Source organism: Nuphar pumila, chromosome 7, assembly GCF_984573655.1.
Source record: "Nuphar pumila chromosome 7, dmNupPumi1.hap1.1, whole genome shotgun sequence".
Lineage (NCBI taxonomy): Eukaryota > Viridiplantae > Streptophyta > Magnoliopsida > Nymphaeales > Nymphaeaceae > Nuphar > Nuphar pumila.
Window position 1 is genome coordinate 42,704,725 of NC_143255.1, and position 22,355 is coordinate 42,727,079.

The following is a 22,355-nucleotide window of genomic DNA, read 5'->3' on the forward strand; positions in this document are numbered from 1 at the left end:
TTAAACCAAGTGGCTTAAAGGTTGCTTGATGCCACTTTAGATTCATTTTGCCTTTAATCTGCAATCTGCAGCAATATGCACCCGCCCTCCCAGTGATAAGAGGCTCTCAAGAAAGCAGAGTTGGATGAAAAGATACACCCGGGTCCATCATTGGGACTATTGAGTCCATTACGGTAATTAGCAATGCACCTCAAAGAGAGAATTGCTTTCCAAGTCATCTGAAGGTTAAAGCTGCAACTTGGAAACTTTCCAATACTTGACTGAGGATTTCATGTTCATGTGCCATGGCCAGCTCACTGGTGTCCCACACGTTGGAAAAAATGGTTGTACATCTATTATCCCAGGCGAATGCTAAGACCAACAGTCATCCTATTCATGGATACACGAGATTCAGCAGTGACTCGTGCAGGACATAATTGTCACATTCTCATGGTGGGACCACAAATTCATGAATTGTCTAAGACAGATATGGGCAATGGGGAGAATCATCACTCTATACTTCGACTGCTGGGGACAGAGAAAAGGAGACGTACAAACAAACAGTCGGGCCACATTCAGAAACTTCACTGTCTTTACCTTCCCACTGAAACAAGCATTACAGTTCATCACCTGTTAATTTCATCAACTAGAAAAAGTAAAAACAATTCCAGAGTTACTAGAGCAATAGCTCCATGTACATATGCATGAACACGTCATGTAAATGATGCTGAATTTATCTGTTCAGGTACGAATGCATGCACCGTGCACATTATTTCTGCCTGATGTCTGCAAAAACATATTCGTATCTGTGCATCTTTTCAGAGCATGTGTAACATCAAAGGCATCTCTTATTGACTATCTTGATGAACCATCATTTCAGAGGTGAATTATAGTGTCACATTTTTGGAAAAAAAATTCAATATTAAATAGATACTTGAAACATTAGAAAAAGGGGATAAAAAATTATGGCCAATTTATTTGCCAACTGTTACAACATGGAATTCATACTGGTTGCAGTTAGAAGTTCTTCAAGATCTTTTTTCTTGAGACTCCATCAGCGACAAGAATTGATGTAACATCCTGAAAACAATAGAAAATCACCTAGATTAATCCTTTCTAATCTACACAAAGGATCAGGGGGGCATTGCATTCAACATAAAAATGCAATCCCCTGAGAATGAGACAAAAAGGAAGCATAAATTACTGAAGAAGAAAACAATGCAAGTATTATGGAATTAGAATATTAAACAAATATTAGTTTAACAGGATCTCTTCTGTCTATCTTTCCTTTAGGAGGCATTTGTTTCACCCCATAATACAGGACCCGCATTTTCAAAAACTCATGGTTTCATATGAAAACAACGTTGCACCCCTTCACTCTTTCTCGCACGGGTGCATTTAGTGCAAGCGTGGCCAAGCTTAGAGAGAATCCTGACTAGTTGGAAACTCTGATTCTCTAAATGCTATCCAAGCATGCCATACTTTCTCTGAGAATTTAATCCTTGCTGCTCCATGGATGAATACTAAGCAAAACGTAGGGCAATAACACAATCCCTCAGTCAAGTTGCAGCAGTTATTCAATATTCTTGGTCACAAACTCAAAGGCAGCACATATGTCTTTAGGTTGGTGAGGAGCCACGTTCTAAAAATAGGGTCATCATTTTAAAAGTTGAGTCATGAAAAGTACCAGGCACAAATATCGGTCTTGGCTATATCTCGGCAACGGAATATCGTAGGATATTATAGATGTTTCAATAAATCTAGAGAACATCTCAAAATTTTAAAAATAAAATAAAAATTTTGAAAAAAAATAGGACACCTTCCTTTCTTCTTTCCTTCTTTCCTCCGTCAAACATGATAATATTGTGATATTATCATGATATATATAAATTGCCGATATTTTAAAAATATAACGAGATTTACCCTTTAAAAAATGCTTTTTATTTTACAGCGATAATATCACATATTTTGAAATTATCACTCATATCTCTTACTATGACAAATACCGACACCTATGTGCAATGCCCCCTTCCTTTTCTGAGAAATGATTATGTAGAAAAGAGGGTATCTCATTGATTCCATCAAGGAAAATTGCCCCCATGTTCTACCTAGCATAAGTGGGGCCCACCAAAAGGGGCACCGTTTCACTAAAAGTGTGACTTTCTCTGTGTCGTATTTCCACTTCTTGACTTTAAGAGACAACTGAACAAATCCGTCATTGATCTCATTGATCCATGTCATGCAAAGCATCCACTCAGGTTTCCTAGGTTGAAATGCAACAGGCGTTGGACTAACGCTAAGCTATTAATTTGAATCAAGGGAACCACCTAGGTAACAAGCCTACGCTGGTACGTGAGATTAAAAGATGAGGCCAGTGTTTATGTTGATGGTGACCTGATATGTTAGCCCAAATTTCCCACCAATATCCTCAACTTTCTCAGCAAGACAATATCCATGGAGAAGTTAGAAAAAAAATCATCCCATCTATGAAAAAAGAGGAAAAAAAATAAAGACCAAATAATTTATTATTTTTATATCAAATGTAAATATTTGGCAACATGTTCAAAACATAGTCAACAATATCAGCCTTGACAAGATCTTGAAAAAGACAATTTCTTGGGATAATATAAATTTCAAGAAAATATTGGGAGACTAAAAAAAGAAAAATATAGGACAAACAAAAGATAAGAAAAATAAGCTTATGGGAAGGTTTTCTCCAAAAGCATAAAGAAGGGCTAGCAAAATTTGTAAACTATTGAAAAATAAGAAAAAACCATCATTGAAGTATCAAAAGCAACCAAAAAAAGTACCATGATAATATAGCAACACAAGTTGTCCCATTTTATAAATTTTTTCTATAATATAATATCATGCAATATTTTTAAATTATTGTCACATTTTAGACTATAGTTCAAATGCTTCTTTCAATATTAGGACAAAATCACAACAAAACCATATTAATAACAAAGTATAAAATATAATATATGAGAAAATTATAGGATAGACACCAGTGGAGTCAAATTCTAAACCCCAGCCTAAAAGTCCATCTTCTAGCTGGTTTTCAGTGCCAAAAAGACCATCATCCATTAGAAATGATACACACAAGCAATCTACTAAGTTTCAGCCCAAGTTGACCACACCAGCATCAGAAATGAATCCAAATTACGGTAGGTTTCCATTATTGTTTTGAGCTGAATCTTCGCATCTACTCTGGGTCTTCTTGGTACCTAAACATGTAGAAGCTAGAGATTTAGGCGTAGGATCTAGTATCTGGATCCTAGATTAGGACCTAGCCTATACTATGATTATAAATATATACATCATTTTGTATCAAATGAGAGGCCCGCAACACCTAATGAATTAGATACCCTGTAAATAGTTGACCAACAACTTGTAGCCTGCCTCCTGTGAAAGTAATACTTATTTTAGTGTTTTTTCTAGAAAAAACATAGGTGTATATTTACAAGGGTACTTGTTTCTTTCAGAATCATCTATTACTTATTTAAAACCCTCAAACACCTACATTTTATGCAATGTTTAGTCTATACCACACTCTTAACTGCTGTAGGATTTGACTAGTTTCATTATTATTTGGAAAAAACAGTAGGTCCAATTCTTTTTCTACTAAACTTTAGCTCTTTGTCAAACTTCTGTTCATTTGAGGCATGGTAGTGTCGGTTTCAGATAGACTTATGACTCTTGTAATCATGAAACCTTAACCGGTGCAAGTAAGAAATCACCCCCCACCCACACACATGAAAAAAGATCGGGTGCCATCACATGGCACACTAAAAGTGTGCCTCTGCACCTGGCTGCCCTCCATCTGCTTTTGGGCCCCACAACTGACAGACTGTCAGCCAAAGATGGAGGGCACCAGGTGCAGTGGCACACTCAAAGTGTGCCATGTGACGAAACCTGATCCTGCCTCCACACATACACACACTGTGCTAGAGAGCACACAGATATACGTATATATACGTGAGAAGTGTGCTCCTTAGGATCCCATTTTCATTTAGATCACTGTTGCAGGTCTTTTTCTCACTTGATTTGAACCAGTAATTTATCAATGTATATTTTCTAAATAATATGCTCTGGATCAAATTAATTTGACAAAATAGCTTTAATATTTGATCAAGTTTCAGTGCAGTATCAGGTTGCCGCTTTTTTTACCTCTTCAAAAAAAAATCTGAAACATGAAAAATACCTAACCTAATGCATGTTTTCTGTAAGCCAAAAACATTGCACTTTATGAACTTGGCACATCTCAAATTATACTAATTGTACTTTAGCATAAGCGCTATCTTTTCTCAATGAGCCTTTTTTTGTTGAGATTCTCCCATCCTACTTTATGTAACATTTAGTGTTGTACAGCAGGTAGTTAAGGAAGCTGATTGGTGTATCGAGGAGGATTCAGAATCAATGTGGAATAAGATAGCGGGTGGCATGAGAAAGGTGGCTAAGGAGGTATTGGGTGAGTCTAAAGGCGGTACACCACTAGGTAAGGATACATCATGGTAGAACGAGGATGTCAAATTAGCTATTAAGGTTAAAAGAGAGTGTTATAGAAATCTAAGAGTCGTGATAATGAGAATTTAGAAAGTATATGATAGCAAAGAAGGAAGCTAAAAAAGTAGTTCGAAACGCGAGGGATAAGGTATATAAGGAAGTTTATGACAAGTTGGATACCAAAGAGAGCGAGAAGGATATTTATAGGCTTGCAAAGATAAGAGATAGGAAATCGAGGGATCTGGGTATGGTTAGATGTATCAAAGATGAAACGCAAAGGGTTTTAGTCAAAGATGAGGAGATTAAGGAGAGATGAAAGATTATTTTGATAAGCTATGAAAGTCATGCTCATGATCTTGGAGACTTCTCCATTCCTTTTCATGAGATGAATCGTGACTTCATGCGCAAGATTTAAAAGAAAGAAATTGTAGAGGCTTTGAAGAAAATGAAATCAAAAAGGGCAGTTGGCCCAGATGGTATACCTATCGAGGCTTGAAAATGCTTGGGAGAAAAAGGTTTAGAATGGTTGACAAATCTTTTTAACAAGATTTGACGAACAAATAAGATGCCTAATGAGTGGAGGAAGAGTACTTTGGTGCCTCTATATAAGAATAAGGGTGATATACAAGATTGCACAAACTATCGTGGTATAAAACTCATGAGTCATACTATGAAACTTTGGGAGAGGGTGATTGAGTCTAGGTTGAGGAAGGTTGTCATGATATCGGAGAATCAATTTGGTTTTATACCTGTAAGATCAACTATGAAAGCTATACATCTTCTTAGACAACTTATTGAGAGATATAGAGGAACAAAGATTTGCATATGGTTTTTATTGATTTAGAGAAGGCATATGATAAAGTACCTAGGGATGTTCTCTGGTGGACAATGACGAAGAAAGGTGTTTCTCTCAAGTACATTAGTATAATTAAAGATATGTACGAAGGAGTAGTAATCAATGTCCGCACTTGTGGAGGGGTGACAACTAATTTTTCTATAAGGGTTGGGTTACATCAAGGATTTGCTTTAAGCCCTTTCCTATTTGCTATAGTGATGGATGAGCTTATGAGATCAATTCAAGAAAATGTGATGTGGTGTATGTTGTTTGTTGATGATATTGTTTTGATTGATGAGTCTAGAGTTGTGGTTAATGCTAAGTTAGAATTATAGAGACAGACATTGGAAGCAAGAGGTTTTAAGTTGAGTAAGAGTAAGACCGAATATATGGAATGTCGGTTTAGTAAGCAACGAAGTAGTGATGGGAGTGTAGTGAAGCTTGGTGAGCAAGAAATACCGGTGGATGATTGTTTCAAATGTTTGAGATCTATCATTCAAAAGTATGGAGAAATTGATGGAGATGTAAATCATAGGATAAAGGTTGGGAGGATGAAATGGAAAAGTGCAACTGGAGTGTTGTGCAATCGTAGAATGCCATTGCGGTTGAAGAGAAAGTTTTATAGGACGACTATTAGGCCCTCTTTACTATATGGTACGGAATGTTGGGCTACCAAGAGACATCATATTCAAAAAATGAGTGTAGCTGAGATGTGTATGTTGAGATGGATGTGTGAAAATACAATAAAAGCTAAGATTCGAAACGAGGAGATACGTAAGAAGGTAGGCGTTGCACCCATTGAAAATAAGATGAGAGAGAATCGTTTACGGTGGCTTGGACATATTCGGCGAAGGCCTAATGATGCTCCAGTTAGAAGGATGGAGAAATGGGAAAATATATTAGTTAAAAGAGGTCGGGATAGGCCTAGGAAGACATGGATGGAGATGATAAGAAAGGATATGAATGCTTTGAACCTCACCGAGGACATGGCATTGGATGGAAATGATTGGAGGAGAAGGATTCATGTGGAAGACCCAGAATGATTTTCTTTTTTGGTTTATATCGCCGACCCCAATTGTTTTGGGATGAAGGCGTAGTTGTTGTTGTTGTTGTTGTTGTTGTTGTTGTTTCCTTGAAAGCGAAGTCATCAGAAAAAGTTAAACTATTGATGATATTTTAGAAAAATAAAATTCTTAAATGAGTTTTCTATAAACTTGTGAGCCCATTTGTGGTCCACAACATAATTATGCAATATATTTGTCACAATTGAATAATCAGTTAATATCTAATTCAAATTCCCATCAAGGGCATAAGTTGAAACCAAAGTTGCTAGAATCTGAAGTGGAGATGAAAAAAGAGGTATTTTTAAAATTTATAGTAAGCAAAAAACACGAAACACATGGAAGTAGACTGGGAATTGAACCATAACAAGAATGTGAATCGAATCAAAAGCGAAGGAAGAATTAAATGAAAGGCAAAAAGCGAGCCAAATGAAAATGAAACAAAAATCAAACCAAAAGGAAAAGAAGAATGTAATTGGAGGAAAAAAAGGAAAACACACACACTAATTTCTACAATCAAATGTAGGTATATAGGTACAATTGAACAAGGATCTCTTGGGTGCAAGTAGTTTTGACTCAATCTAACACCACAAATGTGTTCAACATGGTTGCTTTGTGGGGGATCGACACTTTGATCGTGTTTTTTTGATGAAAAGATATGTTTTTAAATCTAGAAACTTACTATGCTTACAACTATAATTTTTTGAATCATGGGAAAAACCTGCTTGCACATTGGAATTTTGTGATCCAAATGCCAATCCCTTGGATCCCATCTGTTGGGTTAAATTTACCAAAAAAACATGGTTTATTGTACCTATAATCGGCCATAACAGACATATGAGTATATATAAACAATTAAAGTATATGATCCATGTTCTTATTGAGATAAAATTACAAGCATTATAATTTTAAGAATACAAATACAAATTAAATATATAAAACTATAGTATTGTATAAGATTATCTTTAATTTTTAATGATAAAAGAGCCCTTTCTGCCATAGTTGTAATGTCGCGTTTTTTATACTTAGTCATTTTACAAACTTGTCAAAATTTTGGCTAAGTCTGGGAGAAAAATCGTTTGAGGCTCGGCTTTTAGACCGATGTCCTTGAGTCTGGGTTTGACCTAGGTCTTATCGACAAAGTCGAGGCGAGCCAATCGAAGCGTGAGAAAAAGTTTTAATTTCGACCTTTAAATTCAAGCGAAATTCGAGCAAAAATCGGGTTATTTTTAGGCAAAATTCGGAATTTGATATTCGTGTAATATGTCGTCGGATGCGTCTTGGAATTCTGAGCGCAACAATATTTTACTTTCTTGATTTCAAGTTTCGGTTGGCCCAAAAATCAAGTTTTTAAAAAAATTGAGCAGTTTATCGAACTGGATCCGAAGTTGGATCGGGTTGGATCCAATGCCTATGATCCGAATTTTTATGGATTTGGATCTTAGTTATGACTTACTTTAATCTGGATTTAATCCATATCTTGATTCATTTTCATTTTGGGTATGGGTTTGGATTTGTGGATCCAGATCCAGATCCAAGCCCCATGTTTTTTCAGTTTTAAATTTAATATAAAGCTTTATTTTGGAGTTTAATAAGGTTAAGGAGCCTTCTGGGTTAATTTGTCTATTTTTGAAAGTTTTTAGATAATTTTAATTAATTAATTAATTAATACTAATTCCGAATTTTATTTTTGGGACTGAGTAGGACTCTTTAAAAGAGTCCTTATTCTAGCTTAAGAGAGGTTAAGAAAGAATTTTAAAAGGATTGAAAGTTTTTTTTAGAAAAGTCAACTTTAAAAAGAGTTTCAAAAATTTTGGAAACAAGAGGGAGAGAGGGTTCTCTTTTTGGAAACTCTCTCCAGCCCTTTTAGAAAGGGCTGGAGAAGGGGGGGACGTCACCCGCTCTCCCACTATTTATGTAGAAAAAAAAGAAAGAGAGAAAAAGGAGAAAGAAGGGAAAGAGAAGGAAATAGGGAAAAAGGAAAGAGAGAGGAGAGAAAAGAGAGGAAGAAGGGAGAAGGAAGAAGAAGATCTCCGGTCATCAACCTCTTTCCATCGTCGATTTCTTTGTTTTTCTCGTTTCTTCCAATCCACGCAAGGCACGGGTCTCTTCTTTTGAATATAGGTGAGAAATCGAATGCCGATTCGATTTTATGTGATCCCTTGGATGAAAATCCATGGAAAAACGTTTGTATGGTTGCTTCCTCAAAACGCATGGAGGATGATCCATGAATCTTCCTCCATGGCTGATTTCCAGTGGTTCTCTCATCTTTTTCATGAAAAAAAAATTCTGTACCTATTATAACAGAATTTTTATTGAGGAAAGAGTGGTCCTTTTTGAACCCTAGTCGGTGAATAATCGATTTCTAAGTTTGGATCTTGATATGGACTGGGTTGTGAATGATTAGAATAAGTTGAATCACATAGTATGCATGTATTTTGCATAAAAAGTGTGTACAGTGGTATGCTTGCTGAAAACATTAAATATATATGTGCATCATTGCAAAAGTATCTTCAATCCACGAGCTGTCAGGCCGAGCTGATGGATTCGGCTGGGCTGGCTCAACTAACCCGAGCTGACAGGGACTGGCCGGACCCAGTCCAGCCCTTGGGACGGACTGGGATAGGCCTGGCAGTCCATTGCCAGGCCCGGCCAGAGTCTGCCCAGACCAGACCCAGCCGACCCTGGTCGGCTGGGCGTGTTTGGGACCCCAGCCGACTAGGTCAGCTGAGTGTAAGCTGTCAAAAAAAATGGGGGTTTCTACACATGGGTTACCTATAAAGTTAAAATTCCAGATGTTGCATTTGAATTGTATGGGACAGATATATTCAAAAGGTTAAGATTTTATGTGCATCCGTTGGGTTGAGTATTCACATGAGCAACAGTTTGTGTATATATATATATATATATATATATATATATATATATATATATATATATATATATATATATATATATATATATATATATATATAAGGCAAATGTTGTTACGAATGCACTAAGAATATGCATTGATGTTCATTTCTATGAGAAACAGTTCATTAGTAGTATGGGCACTTGATGCGAGAGCAATTTGATGAGAACATGCACACTTAATGGAAAGATGAATTTACATGAATATGCATACTCGAAGAAAACATGCATTGACTTAAATACGCATACGATGAATACATGCAATTGACATGACTATGCAAAATGAATGGGAGCTTATATTTGCCTTGAATAGGTGCATTACATGAAAGCTTGCACATGTCACTATTATATGAATTGAATATAAACATGCTTCGAAACATTCTTGTTCCATGTGCATAGTTGAAATCTGCATCTATGACTGTGCATTTAGAAAGCATGTGATCGATTTCGTGTATGGCATGTTGTCATGGTTTTTGACATATGGTGCATCGATGAATCAAGATGAATCATCGTGGGCCTGGTGGGCTTCGAGCTATGGTTTGCTCGGTCATTATTTACTTTTAAAGGCATCGCAAAAATCATATTTATTTTTATTGCACTGTTTCATGTGTTTCCACGGGCGAGAGTCCCGTGATGACTCTCGCAGGGGTAGATGCGAGTTTTTTACTTTGCTTTTGCATGCTGAATTACAAAACTTAATAAGTGACTTTTAATAAAAAGATAATAAATAAGAACAGTGTAATATATATTCTGAGATCTCTCATCGAAAGAATGAGCATCTTAAAGATTCCGTTTTGGTAGACCACGAGGATACAAAAAACTCAGTGTGCACTAATGTTTATCCCTGAACCCGATATTGAGGTTTTTTTTCCTGGCCACGGTTTTAGGGAGAGTTTGTCACTTTACCTAGAGGTGGTCTGATACAACTGTTGTTTTGGTATACCAAGAAAGTGACACTATTGGATGTGAAGATCCTTAGTGTCCCGACATTAAATATGGAGGTCTAATGTTCCGAATGTGATTCGGTCGAGGGCTAAGTTTAAAACCCAGTAATAAAATACAACTTGTGTGCTAAGTTACCCTGAAAACCCTACTTAACCTCGAAAAATTGTACATGTTTGGTGTATCCGCGGGCAACGGTAATTAAAAAAAGAAACTTAAATTGTGTGCATTTAATAAGGACATGCATATAAAGGAAACTATAATAAAAGATAATAATTTACTCATGTATTTCACTGAAGTCATGCATATTCCTGCTATGCATTAGAACATGCATGTTTACTTGTTCCCTTAATTGTTACATGTTGGTGGATGCATGTTGTTTGATTCCTAATGCATGATAAATGTCCTGGTTACTTAAATTGTGATCTATGTTATTTATTAATATTCTCTCATGCTTAGTAATTATTTCCTACTGCATGAATGCTTAAATTGAATTATGTAACTGTCATGATTGTATTCCTCTAAATTATTTCATCAAATCTTATTTGTATTCTTTATGCTCATTTATTTCATTAGAAGGATTCGTACGCAGAATTCTTCGAATTTCTGACACCCTTATTTTTTTAGTTTTCGCAGCCGTAGAGGATCAGTGAAGCGACTAGGTAGAACTGCGAGTGTCACACTTTCGCTGGACAGTTCACAGAGAGATATCGTGACTTATTTTTTACTTATTTACTTTTATGTCATTTAAATAACTTTAATATGTCCATTGCAATTATTGATTAAGCATTCTTTTTTTCAAATAAATGAATAATGAGTTGTCATGGTTTTATGTGATAAATGTAAGATCTCTTGTGGTGTGGTTGTTTTATCCAATTGGGAGTGGAACTGTAAAGGGCTCGGGTCTCTGGGAAGATTTCCGCAATGTTTAAAAAAAATCTGCATTTTTAAGAGATATGAGTTGGGGTCGTTACAATAGTTGGCCCACTCGGTGACTCAAAAAAAACTGATCTGACTCGTGACTCGGCAAGCCAACTTGGACGACTCAAAATTTTTATTTTTTCATATAATTTAAATAAATTTTCTTCAAAAATACATTTAAATTAGTGAAAAATAAAAAATAAAACATAGAAAATATAATTTACATGAATTTTTGCTACTTAAGTTTTTGTATTGTAGATCCAATTTAAGTCAATAACACAATAATCTCAGTTTCCAAGGTAATATGGTGGAGACCCGGATCCAGATTTCATGCATACCACAAGCTCATGTCAACCAAACTCAACCCATGAGTTACCCATGAGTTTCCTAAAAAAAAGAAAATTAAAGAAAAGTTACCATTGGGCCATAGGGCCATGCCACTTTTCCCTATATCTACGTATGGTACTTGGACCCACAATCTCTGGCACGAGCACATATTCCATTGGCATTTAAAATTTTAAATTCCAAAAAGGCAATTTTGCCAAAAGGAATTAAATTGGATTAAAAAAACCGATGAGAGAAGGAATTAAATGGCAGCGCATAATCCCATTTAAATTAAATGGGATTCAAAAAGGAATTAAATGGTCATTACTATTACTGTGTGTGCATGTCATAGTTAATGATAACTCGGAAACTCGGCCCGAGTGGAGTGGTCCACAATGGTTATGACCGAGTCCTAATTGAGGCTTGGTTCAAAACAAGTTAAACTTGAACCGTCACTTGGTTGGGAACCCACTCAGACTGAGTCACCGAGTTGACCGGTTCAAACCGGCAAGTTTGCCAACTATGCTTTCTGCTCCATTGTTCTCTTCTTGAGTGCATTGTCAATCCTAAAATACTTACACATCATATTAAGTAAAGCATTCATTTCATAGAGTTTTACATGAAAGGATGAACCCAAAAATCATTAGTTTCTCAAAGAAGGCAAGGGGGATGATTGTAAAAAAGTTCTATTCCCGGAAATTGTCTTTTTTTGTGTGTAAGATTCTCAAATCTAAGAATATCATTCACAACTCAAGTGCAGCGGGAAGCGTGAGAATGCATGAAAGTATAAGGAAACAAGAGAGAAGTGCAGGGGAAGCACAATTCCTGTTATGTTCCAGAACCGAGGTGCCCTCCACTTCCAAAGCATGCTTCCAGAAAAGCACACTTCCAACGACTACATGAAACTCCGGTGGATATGAATAAAAGATTGTGATCCTTACAATCTTCAATAAAAAGAAAATTCGGTTGTGTCATTCTCATCAGATTGCTCCTCCTATCTTACATGGCTTCACTATATTCATTATCAAACAAAAGGATTCACCCAATGATTATCATTAAGTTAATCCCAATAGCATCAATCGTGTTACTTTAGCCCCTCCCTTTTTTTTTGGTCTCATATTTTTCACATTCAAATTCAGTGATAATTGCATCAATATAATTCATGTCATGTCATAAAAGAGACAAGATATGTTTTCAGAATCGATTTTCAAATTGATTTGGCAAATCAACCATTGAATCAAATCAAATCCAATTGTTCTGAACCGGCCTTTTTGAAACTTTGATTTTCTAAAGCGAATTCATAAAATCATAAAAAAATCAGAAAATTTATCTAAAAGGAAAATACAGAAAAAGAGTGTAAATTGGTGACTTATAGTTATAGGATAAAAAAAAACTTTAAAATATGAATTTAATGCCTCAACAACATAATGCCCAATAAATATCATAATTTTCATAAACATTAAAAAATACAAATAAAAGAGATTCAGCTGATTTTCAAGAAAATCAGTGAAGTGTCTATTTGATTCAAATTGGCCAATTTAGGCCAATTTGATTTGATTCTGACAACATTGGAGAGAGGAGTTAAAGTTGTGAATCTATAATCAACAAACATGAACAAGAAAATGCACTTTATTTTGAATAGCAGTTATGTTCCTTTCTTTTCATTTATCATCATGCTTCTGAAGTGTTAGAGAATGGTATTCCACCATTCAATCACAAGGAGAGAAGCAGAGAGGAGAGAGAGACGTCTGTAGTTGCAGAAAACCCAATTAGGGTTTGCGGTTTTGCTTCTCATTAACTATATACAGGTACAGTAATTAGGGTACAAAAATACCCATTACATAATGTGTTAAAATTACAACATGCCATTAATGAGCATGTGTTTAAATAAAACGAATTGGGTATGGATCCTGAGATCCAGGCCCAGTCGTGATGTCTTTTCACCCTCCCTCAAGTTGTACATGGTTTTGAACCATTAACAACTTGCCTTTTTAACATCCAAAATTTGTCCTTGATAAGTCCCTTTGTAAACAAGTCAGCAACTTGATCAGTAGTCCAAACGTATTCTGGTTCAATTTCCTTCTCTTCAACCTTCTGTCTTACAAAATGTTGATCAATTTCAATATCCTTGGCACAATTGTGGTAGATAGGATTAAATGACATGTTGATAGCACTTTGATTGTCACAAAAGAGAATGCTTTTAAAAATCGATTCTCCTACTTCTGCCAACAGGTGTCTGATCCATGTTACTTCGGCTGTAGCAGCTGCCATTGATCTATATTCAGCTTTTGTGCTCGACCTGACTATAGTCTTTTATTTCCTAGTGCTCCAGGAGACAAGATTTAGGACAATGAAAACACAGTATCCTGAGACAGATCTACGCTCATCTGGATGTCCTGCCCAATCTGCATTTGTGTAAGTAAGAAGTTCATGCATGTGATGGCCATGCATACTCTTTATGTACAGAAGACCATATCCAATAGTTCTCTTCAGATATCGAAGAATGCGTTTAACAGCTTCCATATGTCCAATATGCGGTTCATGCATGAACTGAGATACCTGATTGACAGAATAGACAATGTCAGGCCGAGTAAAGGTAAGATACTGAAGCATTCCTACTATCAGGCGATATCCTGTAGAGTCTTCGTACAAATATCCATCTTAGAAACTGAGTTTCTGATGAAGTACAATGGGTGTGCTTAGAGGCTTGCAATCTGTCATACCTGCCTTGCTAAGAACATCAACAATATACTTATGTTGAGTAAGTGTCATGCCTTCAGGAGTCCTCTCAACTTCTACTCAAAGAAAGTATCACAGTTTACCAAAATCCTTCATCTTGAATCTATGGTTCAAAAGTTCTTTGACCTATTCAATATGTTCATTAGAGTTACCTCTAATGATAATGTCATCAACATATATCAATAACAGGGTAACTATATTTTTGCATTTGAATATGAAAAGAGAATGGTCAAGAAGAGACCGACTAAAGCCATATTTTTCTACTTCAAGAAAGAAACTGTTAAACCAAGATTGAGATGTCTGCTTCAGACCATATATAGCTCTCTTTAACCTGCACACATATTCTTTGGAGTTCCCTTCGGCATACCCAGTGGGTTGCTCCATGTATACTTCCTCCTTCAGAGTTTCATGTAGAAATGCATTTTTTACATCCAGTTGATTGAGAGTTTACTTATGCTCAACAACCAATGATAATATGATTTGGATAATACCCATTTTCATGATCGGACTGAAGGTTTCATCATAGTCTTGTCCTTGCTTCTGTGTGAAGCCTTTGGCAACCAGTCTAGCCTTGTATCGCTCGATAGTACCATCCGGCTTACACTTTATCTTATACACCCACTTTGACCCAACCACATTTCGATTGTGTAGTCTGGGAACAATATTCCAAGTGCCACATATTAGAATATGTATTGGATATGGATCCCATAAAGGATCCATATCCATTCACGAGTTCTGTTTTGTATTTTAATGTAACATGTGCAACTAATGAAAGGCACCTTCGTCATTGTAAAATGATTGTAACCCTATTAAACCTAATGAAGTATTACTGCAGCTAACAAGTAAATTTACATGGTATCAGAGCAGAGGATCCTCTGGGCGTGAAGGGTTCTGCTCAGTCGACGTGAAGATCGAGTTCTCCTTACCGTCAACAAGCCACGAAACTTCTGCTGCGTGACAGACTTGCCCAGTCGATGTAAAAGTCGACTTCTCCTTGCTGCCAACAGGTCTCTTTGCTGCTTTTACTTCCATCCTGTCCCCATTTTCTGGTATTCTTCTTATTCTTTATCTTCAGCTGCTTTGGAATTCTGTCACAGATCTGAAAATATCTTTGCTGTCTTTTATTTTCTTCCTGTCCCCAATTTTTTTTTGCTGGATTCTTCTTACTCTTTATCTTCAGCTGCTTTGGAATTCTGTCACAGATCTGAAACTTTTTTTTTTTGAATCTGCTATCTATTTCATCTTGGTTTGTTCTTATACTGCCTTTCTTTCTCTTTGCTGAACCTCTCTGTCGCAGATTTGAAATATATATTCAGACCTGAGACATATTCTTTGTTGCTTCTTTCCTTTCCTGCAAAAGTCGAGTTCACCTTTAGTTTCATAAACCCAAGTCCCTGCCTGAGTGAATCTGGTTCCACTCTTTCCTACGAAAGACCAACTTCACATTAGTGTTAATCTGGATTTTGCCTGTCACGCCTATTCTAAAACATTCTTTCATTTCTGTTTCTTGCCCTAAAATTTCTATTGCTTCTATATGTCACGTTAGTGATCTGATTTCACTCTCACTTGCCATAGACCAGATTGTCGTTACTGCTGCCTTATCATATTCTGTCACGCCTGTCCCAACATATTCTGTCATAACTGTCAGTTTATGATAAAACAGGCCAGCTTCAGCCACTAGTGTTTTTCGTTTCCATTCCTGTCAACAAATCTTCAAATGGACTCTTTCGCCAATTTGGGTCTCTCTTCCAGTTTCCTGGGGCAATTAGTTTCAGAAAAGCTAACCACCAACAACTATCTGACTTGGAAAAGGCAGATCACTCCTTTTATTCGGAGCCAAGATCTTTCAGGCCACTTGGATGGATCCACTCCAATGCCTCTAGAATTTTTCACAACTGAAGACAAAGATGATGGAGGATTGTCGAAGATTATTCGCAACCCTGCATTTGTTGCTTGGATGAAGCGCGATCAGGCCCTCGTCGCGTACATCACTTCCACATTGTCACAAGAAGTCTTGATTTCCATTCCTGATGATTGCACATCTAAAGTTTTGTGGGAGGCTTTAGCTCAGACCTACTCTCAGATATCAGAGGCTAAAGTGTTGTTTATTAAACGCGAATTTCAAATGTTAAAAAAGGGTACAATGAGCATTATTGAATTCTTGAATCAAGTCAAAAGCATCACAGATCAATTAGCTATGGTTGGGTATCCAGTGTCAGATAAAGAAAAGGTGCAGCAGACACTAAATGCACTAGGTTCAGAATATCATGTTCTTGTTACATCCTTATTGTGCTTGCCTACGTTGCTCAGTTTTGAGGAATTACGCGCCAAACTCTTTCAGTATGAGATGACACTGAAAAGCATGTCTGTTTCTTGCTCTGATACCATATTAGAATATGGATTGGATATGGATCCCATAAAGGATCCATATCCATTCACGAGTTCTGTTTTGTATTTTAATGTAACATGTGCAACTAATGAAGGGCACCTTCGTCATTGTAAAATGATTGTAACCCTATTAAACCTAATGAAGTATTACTGCAGCTAACAAGTTAATTGTGGCTGCCGATTGCAAAAGTCTCTCTCTCTCTCTCTCTCTCTCTCTCTCTCTCTCTCTCTCTCTCTCTCTCTCTCTCTCTCTCTCTCTCTCTCGCTGGAGAACACGACTGTTCATAGGTAAAATTTACACCACATTCATGAAGAGACTCAATTTCTTCGTTCATAGCTTCAATCCATCTCTTAAAATTTATTGCTTGATAAAATGTCGTTGGTTGATCTTCCTTGCCCAAAGAGGTTAAGAAGAGTTGAAAATTCATAGTGAAGTTCTCATAACCAACCCACCTATTAATAGGATGTCGAGGTCGGGTAGACCTTCTGTGAGCAGGTGGTTGAATGGAAACAGAAGGAGAATTTTGATTAGAGTTGGAGAGTATCACATTCTCATGTCGAGAGTAAACAATGCCTTTATACCTGTCAGGGGCCAATAGTGGTTCAGAAATCACACTCTCCTTAATCCTTTGCGCAACAGTAGACATGTTTTCCTCATCTCTTTGATTACATTCTGAAGAACAAACATCATCAATACTAGAAAAGAAATATGAGTTCAACCAAGGGTGATAAACTTCAATCTCAGAAGGAGTGTTAGCATTATGACCAAAATTTGATTCATCAAATACAACATTTCTGGATATTTTGATGCGCTTGCTCACGGGATCATAGCATATGTATCCTTTATAATCATCAGCGTACCCCCACAAATCTGCACTTTAAGGCCTTATCCTAAAACTTGTGCCGCATTAAACTGTCAATATAAACATAACATGCACACCCGAATACACGCAAATCATGATAATTTGGATGCACACCATGCAAAGAAAAATAGGGTGATTTGTTTTCCAAGATGTCAGAACAAATATTTAAATTTCAAAGAACTCGGCTGCCTTTTTTTTAACCTGTAGACCCGAGGCAGAAAACCAGACTGTGCAACAAAGAAAAACTGTTCTGGAGAAAAATAAGAATCCTATCAGTTCGAAGCACATTACTATGAGAATAACGTGTATTCTTTTCCAAATGAGAAAAAAAATCCAAAGCAAAGAGGGAAATAGGTTCAAAGCTATGTCACACGGACTCGGCTAGGGAGGCACCGCACCCGAGTCGACACGCCCCGACATAGGTGCGGCTTAGGACACGGCCCGAACTTGGTCAACGACGAGTCGAACTCGGTCAACGAATCGAGGCCGAGTCCGTCCTTGTTTTGGACTCGGTCAATGTTGACCGAGTCTATATTCGTCTATTTTATGGTGAAAAAACTATATATATATATATAAAGAGACTGCTATGCACAATGCACAGTCACAGTGACTGTGTACAGTCACATGGGTGCGGGTGCGGGTGCGACACAGGTGCGGCGCAATTTTAAAAATTTTGGACACGGGGACTCAGCTATATATATATATATAATTTATTTATTTATTTAAAAAAAAGTGCGTGACTGTGTTATGCACAGACTGTGCTGTATGCACAATCATGCACTTTTTTTTAATAAATAAACAATATATATATAGCCGAGTCCCCGTGTCCAAAATTTTTAAAATTGCGCCGCACCCGTGTCGCACCCGCACTCATGTGACATAGGTTCAAAGGGATGTCAATAAATTAAGGACAGAACTGAGATCATATCCAGATCAAAATATGTTCTAACGTCAAACAGAAGAAACAAGTTTGACGTGATTTCAACCTTTGAAATCATGCATATATGAAATCCAATATTGCGTGATCATGTAAGGTTATTGTTTGGGTGAAATCGTGTGCAGCAATATGAAAGAAAGAACAATAAGAGAAGAAACAATCCAGAGAAGGGAAGAATGTGTGATTAATAAGCAAATCCAAGTTTTTGGATTGTAAAAAGAGAAGTAATGAGATGAACTGATAGGAAAATACCTTAGAAGAGAACAAGGAGGCTTGACTGGATGCTCATAAGATTACCGTGATCTTCAAGGGTGGATCTAGGGCTCTGATACCATGTTAGAGAATGGTATTCTACCATTCAATCACAAGGAGAGAAGCAGATAGGAGAGAGAGACATCTGTGGCTGCAGAAAACCCAATTAGGGTCTGCGGTTTTGCTTCTCATTAACTATATACAGGTACAATAATTAGGGTACAAAAATACCCATTACATAATGTGTTAAAATTACATGTCATTAATGAGCATGTGTTTAAATAAAATGAATTGGGTCTGGATCCTAAGATCCAGGCCCAGTCGTAACGGCTTTTCATGAAGTTCTATCATAAAGTTTCTACGTAGTAATATTCCAAGAATGCCATTTCAAAATAATACTAACACTGATTTTACAATAGTCAACAACAGATCATGTCAACAACAGATCATGTCAACAAGATTCCTCACAACCAAAAGAAAAACTCAAGTGCCTGTCGCAAGTTTTCTAATTCAAACTGAGCATATAAACTTGAACAACCTCTGAACCCCAAAGAAACCACCAAGGGAGAACGAAGCACAACCTGAACTGCTCATAACAAATGTAGCAAAAACAAGTTTCTGATAAATAAAGAGTAATGATATGGTGAATGCTGATAAAACCTAAAGTCAAGATAAAGTGGCAGTGCTGCCATGCGTGCATAACCAGGGCATCAGTTAAATTAAGATGGAGGAGAATTTTGGAAAACATCTGCCATATATTGAAATATAGAGGATAACACTTTTGCAGAATAGTGATACATTTATGCTTTTATTTTCAATTAGGAAACAAAGGGAAGAGGCACACCTCAGCCATTTGCTTGTGACCACAGAGGACTGCACCAGTAGACAGTGGGTCCAAAATTTGTTTTGCTCTAGCAAATGCAGCCTGCAATTTTATTTTTTGGAAAAATTAAGATTTACATCCCAGTGTAAAAGCACTTGCACAACCAATATATTTGATATTTCCAAAGGATACCTGTACAAAACCCTGTTCTCCTTGCCATCTATCATCTGGTTGTGACAACACAGGAATTACTTTAACTCCAGAAGACTCCCAATCCTTGAATCTATCCTGTGTAACGGGAACAATGAAAATCTAAACTTCAGCCACAGTGTCCATTTAAGAGAAGCAACAGAAATCAAACCACATCGAAGAGAAGGCCACTGTCAGACCTGGTAGGCCATCCTTTGAAGGTTTCTTGCTCCATAATAAAGGCGAACATCTGATCGCTTCTTAACATCAAAACCTGATTCTATAAGTGCTCGAATAGGACTGTTCAAGAATTATCAGAACAAGATAAGAGGGAAGCACATGAAAAAAGAAGGTAAAAACGAAAAATGTAAATTTCATCAGAAAAACGAAGATCTTTTAAAGTTTAAAAGTGGAAACAAAATTAGTTAAAAAGTTGAATATTGTAATTATTTGTTCCAAACTTCAAACTTCCAAATAAACAGTACCAAAGAACAGGAAAATTTAGTTTGTAGCATGGCAAAAGAACATTGCAAGAAAATGTGTATGTATGTAATTCTATGTCCCGAAGTTCAAACTTCAAGAGAAATAGTATTAAAGAAAAGGAAAGTAAGTACTGCAAATTAGTTTATAGCATGGTAAGACACTGCATTCCACCCCATGAAAAGACACAAGCCAATATTGAAGATTCACGGTATATAAATTCAACTAAAATTGTAGCCATCCCTGAGCACCGGAAAACTCAAAATGAAACCACTAAGAACTATTTTAGCAAGAAGTGCATAGGAATTCCCAGTTTTTAGGTGATCAAACAACATCACATACGACTACAAAACCCTTGGAAGCCCTCAGTATGGAATCCACACCCTATCGTAAACTAGCCAATACTCCGAGAAAGACAAACACAACCATCACCATGAAGACACCAAGTGCACCAATGTAAGCTAACCCTCGTTTACGCTGGCAACAAAAGCACTAGTTCCATCTTCCTACTTTGTTTACGCATCTTCCTTAGCTACCCATCAACTGAACTGGTTCAACTTTTTACGTGTTCTTTACCCTCAAGAGTATAATGACATAGAGTTTACATATCTTCTCCGGGCGATAATTAGAGAATTGTTGGAGGAAAATCGGCAACCATCAAAGTGCAAACTACAATTTACACTATATGCAAAGAAGAAAGAAAAAGGAAGAAAGATAAGATTTGGTTGCATTAATCGATAAATTCTGCCTAGAACTCGGAGAAACCATCCCAACATGAAGAAGAAAAAGCGCTAATTTTTCGAAATTAAAAAGAAATGAAGTTACTCAGGATCCGCAAATTTCCGAAAGAGATCATCACAAAATTCTTTATAGAGAAGAAAGGAACGAACTTTCCGAAAGATGGAGAAGAAAGGGAAGCAAAATAGCGAAGGACCCGACCTGATCCCGGAGCCGGTGGCGAAGATGAGGACCGAGGAGAAGGACTCCGGCGGCGAGATCTCGGAGACATCGAAGCCCTTGCCCATGACGGGGCCGAGCTCGACGGCGTCGCCGCGCCGGAGGTTGCAGATGAGCGAGGCGGCGGATCCCTCGATGTCCTTGATGAGGAACTCCATCTCCCCGCCGGAGGGCGCCGGAGGGGAGGCGATGGCGAGGAAGGCCGGGCGGCCCTCGGGAACCCTGACCTGGAGGTACTGCCCGGGGGAGACGTAGGAAGCGGCGAGGCCGGGGCTGTCGCTCACGTCCACCGAGACGTGGAAGAGCGACTCAGCGGCGAGCTCCACCAGGGACACCGACGCGCGCGTCCAGAGGACCTCCTCCTGCTTGAGGGACGCCGCGACGGAGGCGACGCGGCGGCGGTGGTGGAGGTGGTGGCGTGTCAGGAGGAGTCGGGGGAGGGGCATGGTGGTGGACCGGCCGGGAGAGGCATGGAAGCGGTGGCGGAAAAGGTGGCGCGGTGGCAGAGCGAAGGAGGTCGAGGCGGTGGCCATCGTGCTTTTTGCTGATAAAGCGCGAGGGGACGAGGGCAAACTCGGTCGGTCGTCGCTCCGAGGGTTTGGGAAGAACGGGAAAGACTCGGATTTAGACCGAGACGGGTCGTGTGGGACCCACCGGTATGCAGCTCAGGGTTTGTGATTCGATGAACTAATGAGGGTAGCCGATGTGGTGGGCCCTCTTGGGGTGACTGGGCGGGTGGGTTACGGTTCGGATCCGAACTAGATCTGAAGTAGTAGAGATGAATTCATCTCCAACTTTTGTATCGCAGTTAGGGTTGTCAGTGATTTTGAAAAGACCTAAACCTAACTTGATTCAACCCAAAAGATAGGTCCGATTAGCTAATTAGATCAGATATATAAGAACAAAGTGTTACGTGGAAGCAGACGAGTTTACAGACTGAATCAAATCTGCTTATAAAACCAATTAAGATGTAAAAATATAAAAGTTTGGAACAAGGATTAACATGTGAAATATGCAAGCAGTTTGCATATCATCTTGATCCAGATATAGACCCAACACAAGTTATTCATCCAAATTCACATCTGAACCTTGGAAGTCTCTGATGATATGGAACGAAAGCCGAAATGAGTTTAATTTCTGATTTGTTTTAAGAACCAGATCCAAAATATATAGTTGAATTTTTATTGGATCAAGGTCAACCTTTTCTTTTATTGCAAACTCCAAATCGATTACGATGAACCCCAGA

The 22,355-nt window shown here is 37.7% G+C and overlaps 1 protein-coding gene across 1 annotated transcript; it reads right to left on the bottom strand.

The window, feature by feature from the left end:
• Positions 1-827: 827 nt before the first annotated feature.
• On the bottom strand, positions 828-21,699 carry LOC149832078 (fruit protein pKIWI502-like). The gene is made up of 5 exons (XM_090012348.1): positions 21,092-21,699; positions 19,873-19,972; positions 19,676-19,771; positions 19,505-19,585; positions 828-1,059 (listed from the first exon to the last, which is right to left on the bottom strand). The coding sequence occupies exons 1-5, from the start codon at positions 21,640-21,642 to the stop codon at positions 997-999; spliced, it is 891 nt and encodes a 296-aa protein (XP_089868474.1). The 5' UTR covers positions 21,643-21,699; the 3' UTR covers positions 828-996.
• Between the last annotated feature and the right edge of the window lie 656 nt (positions 21,700-22,355).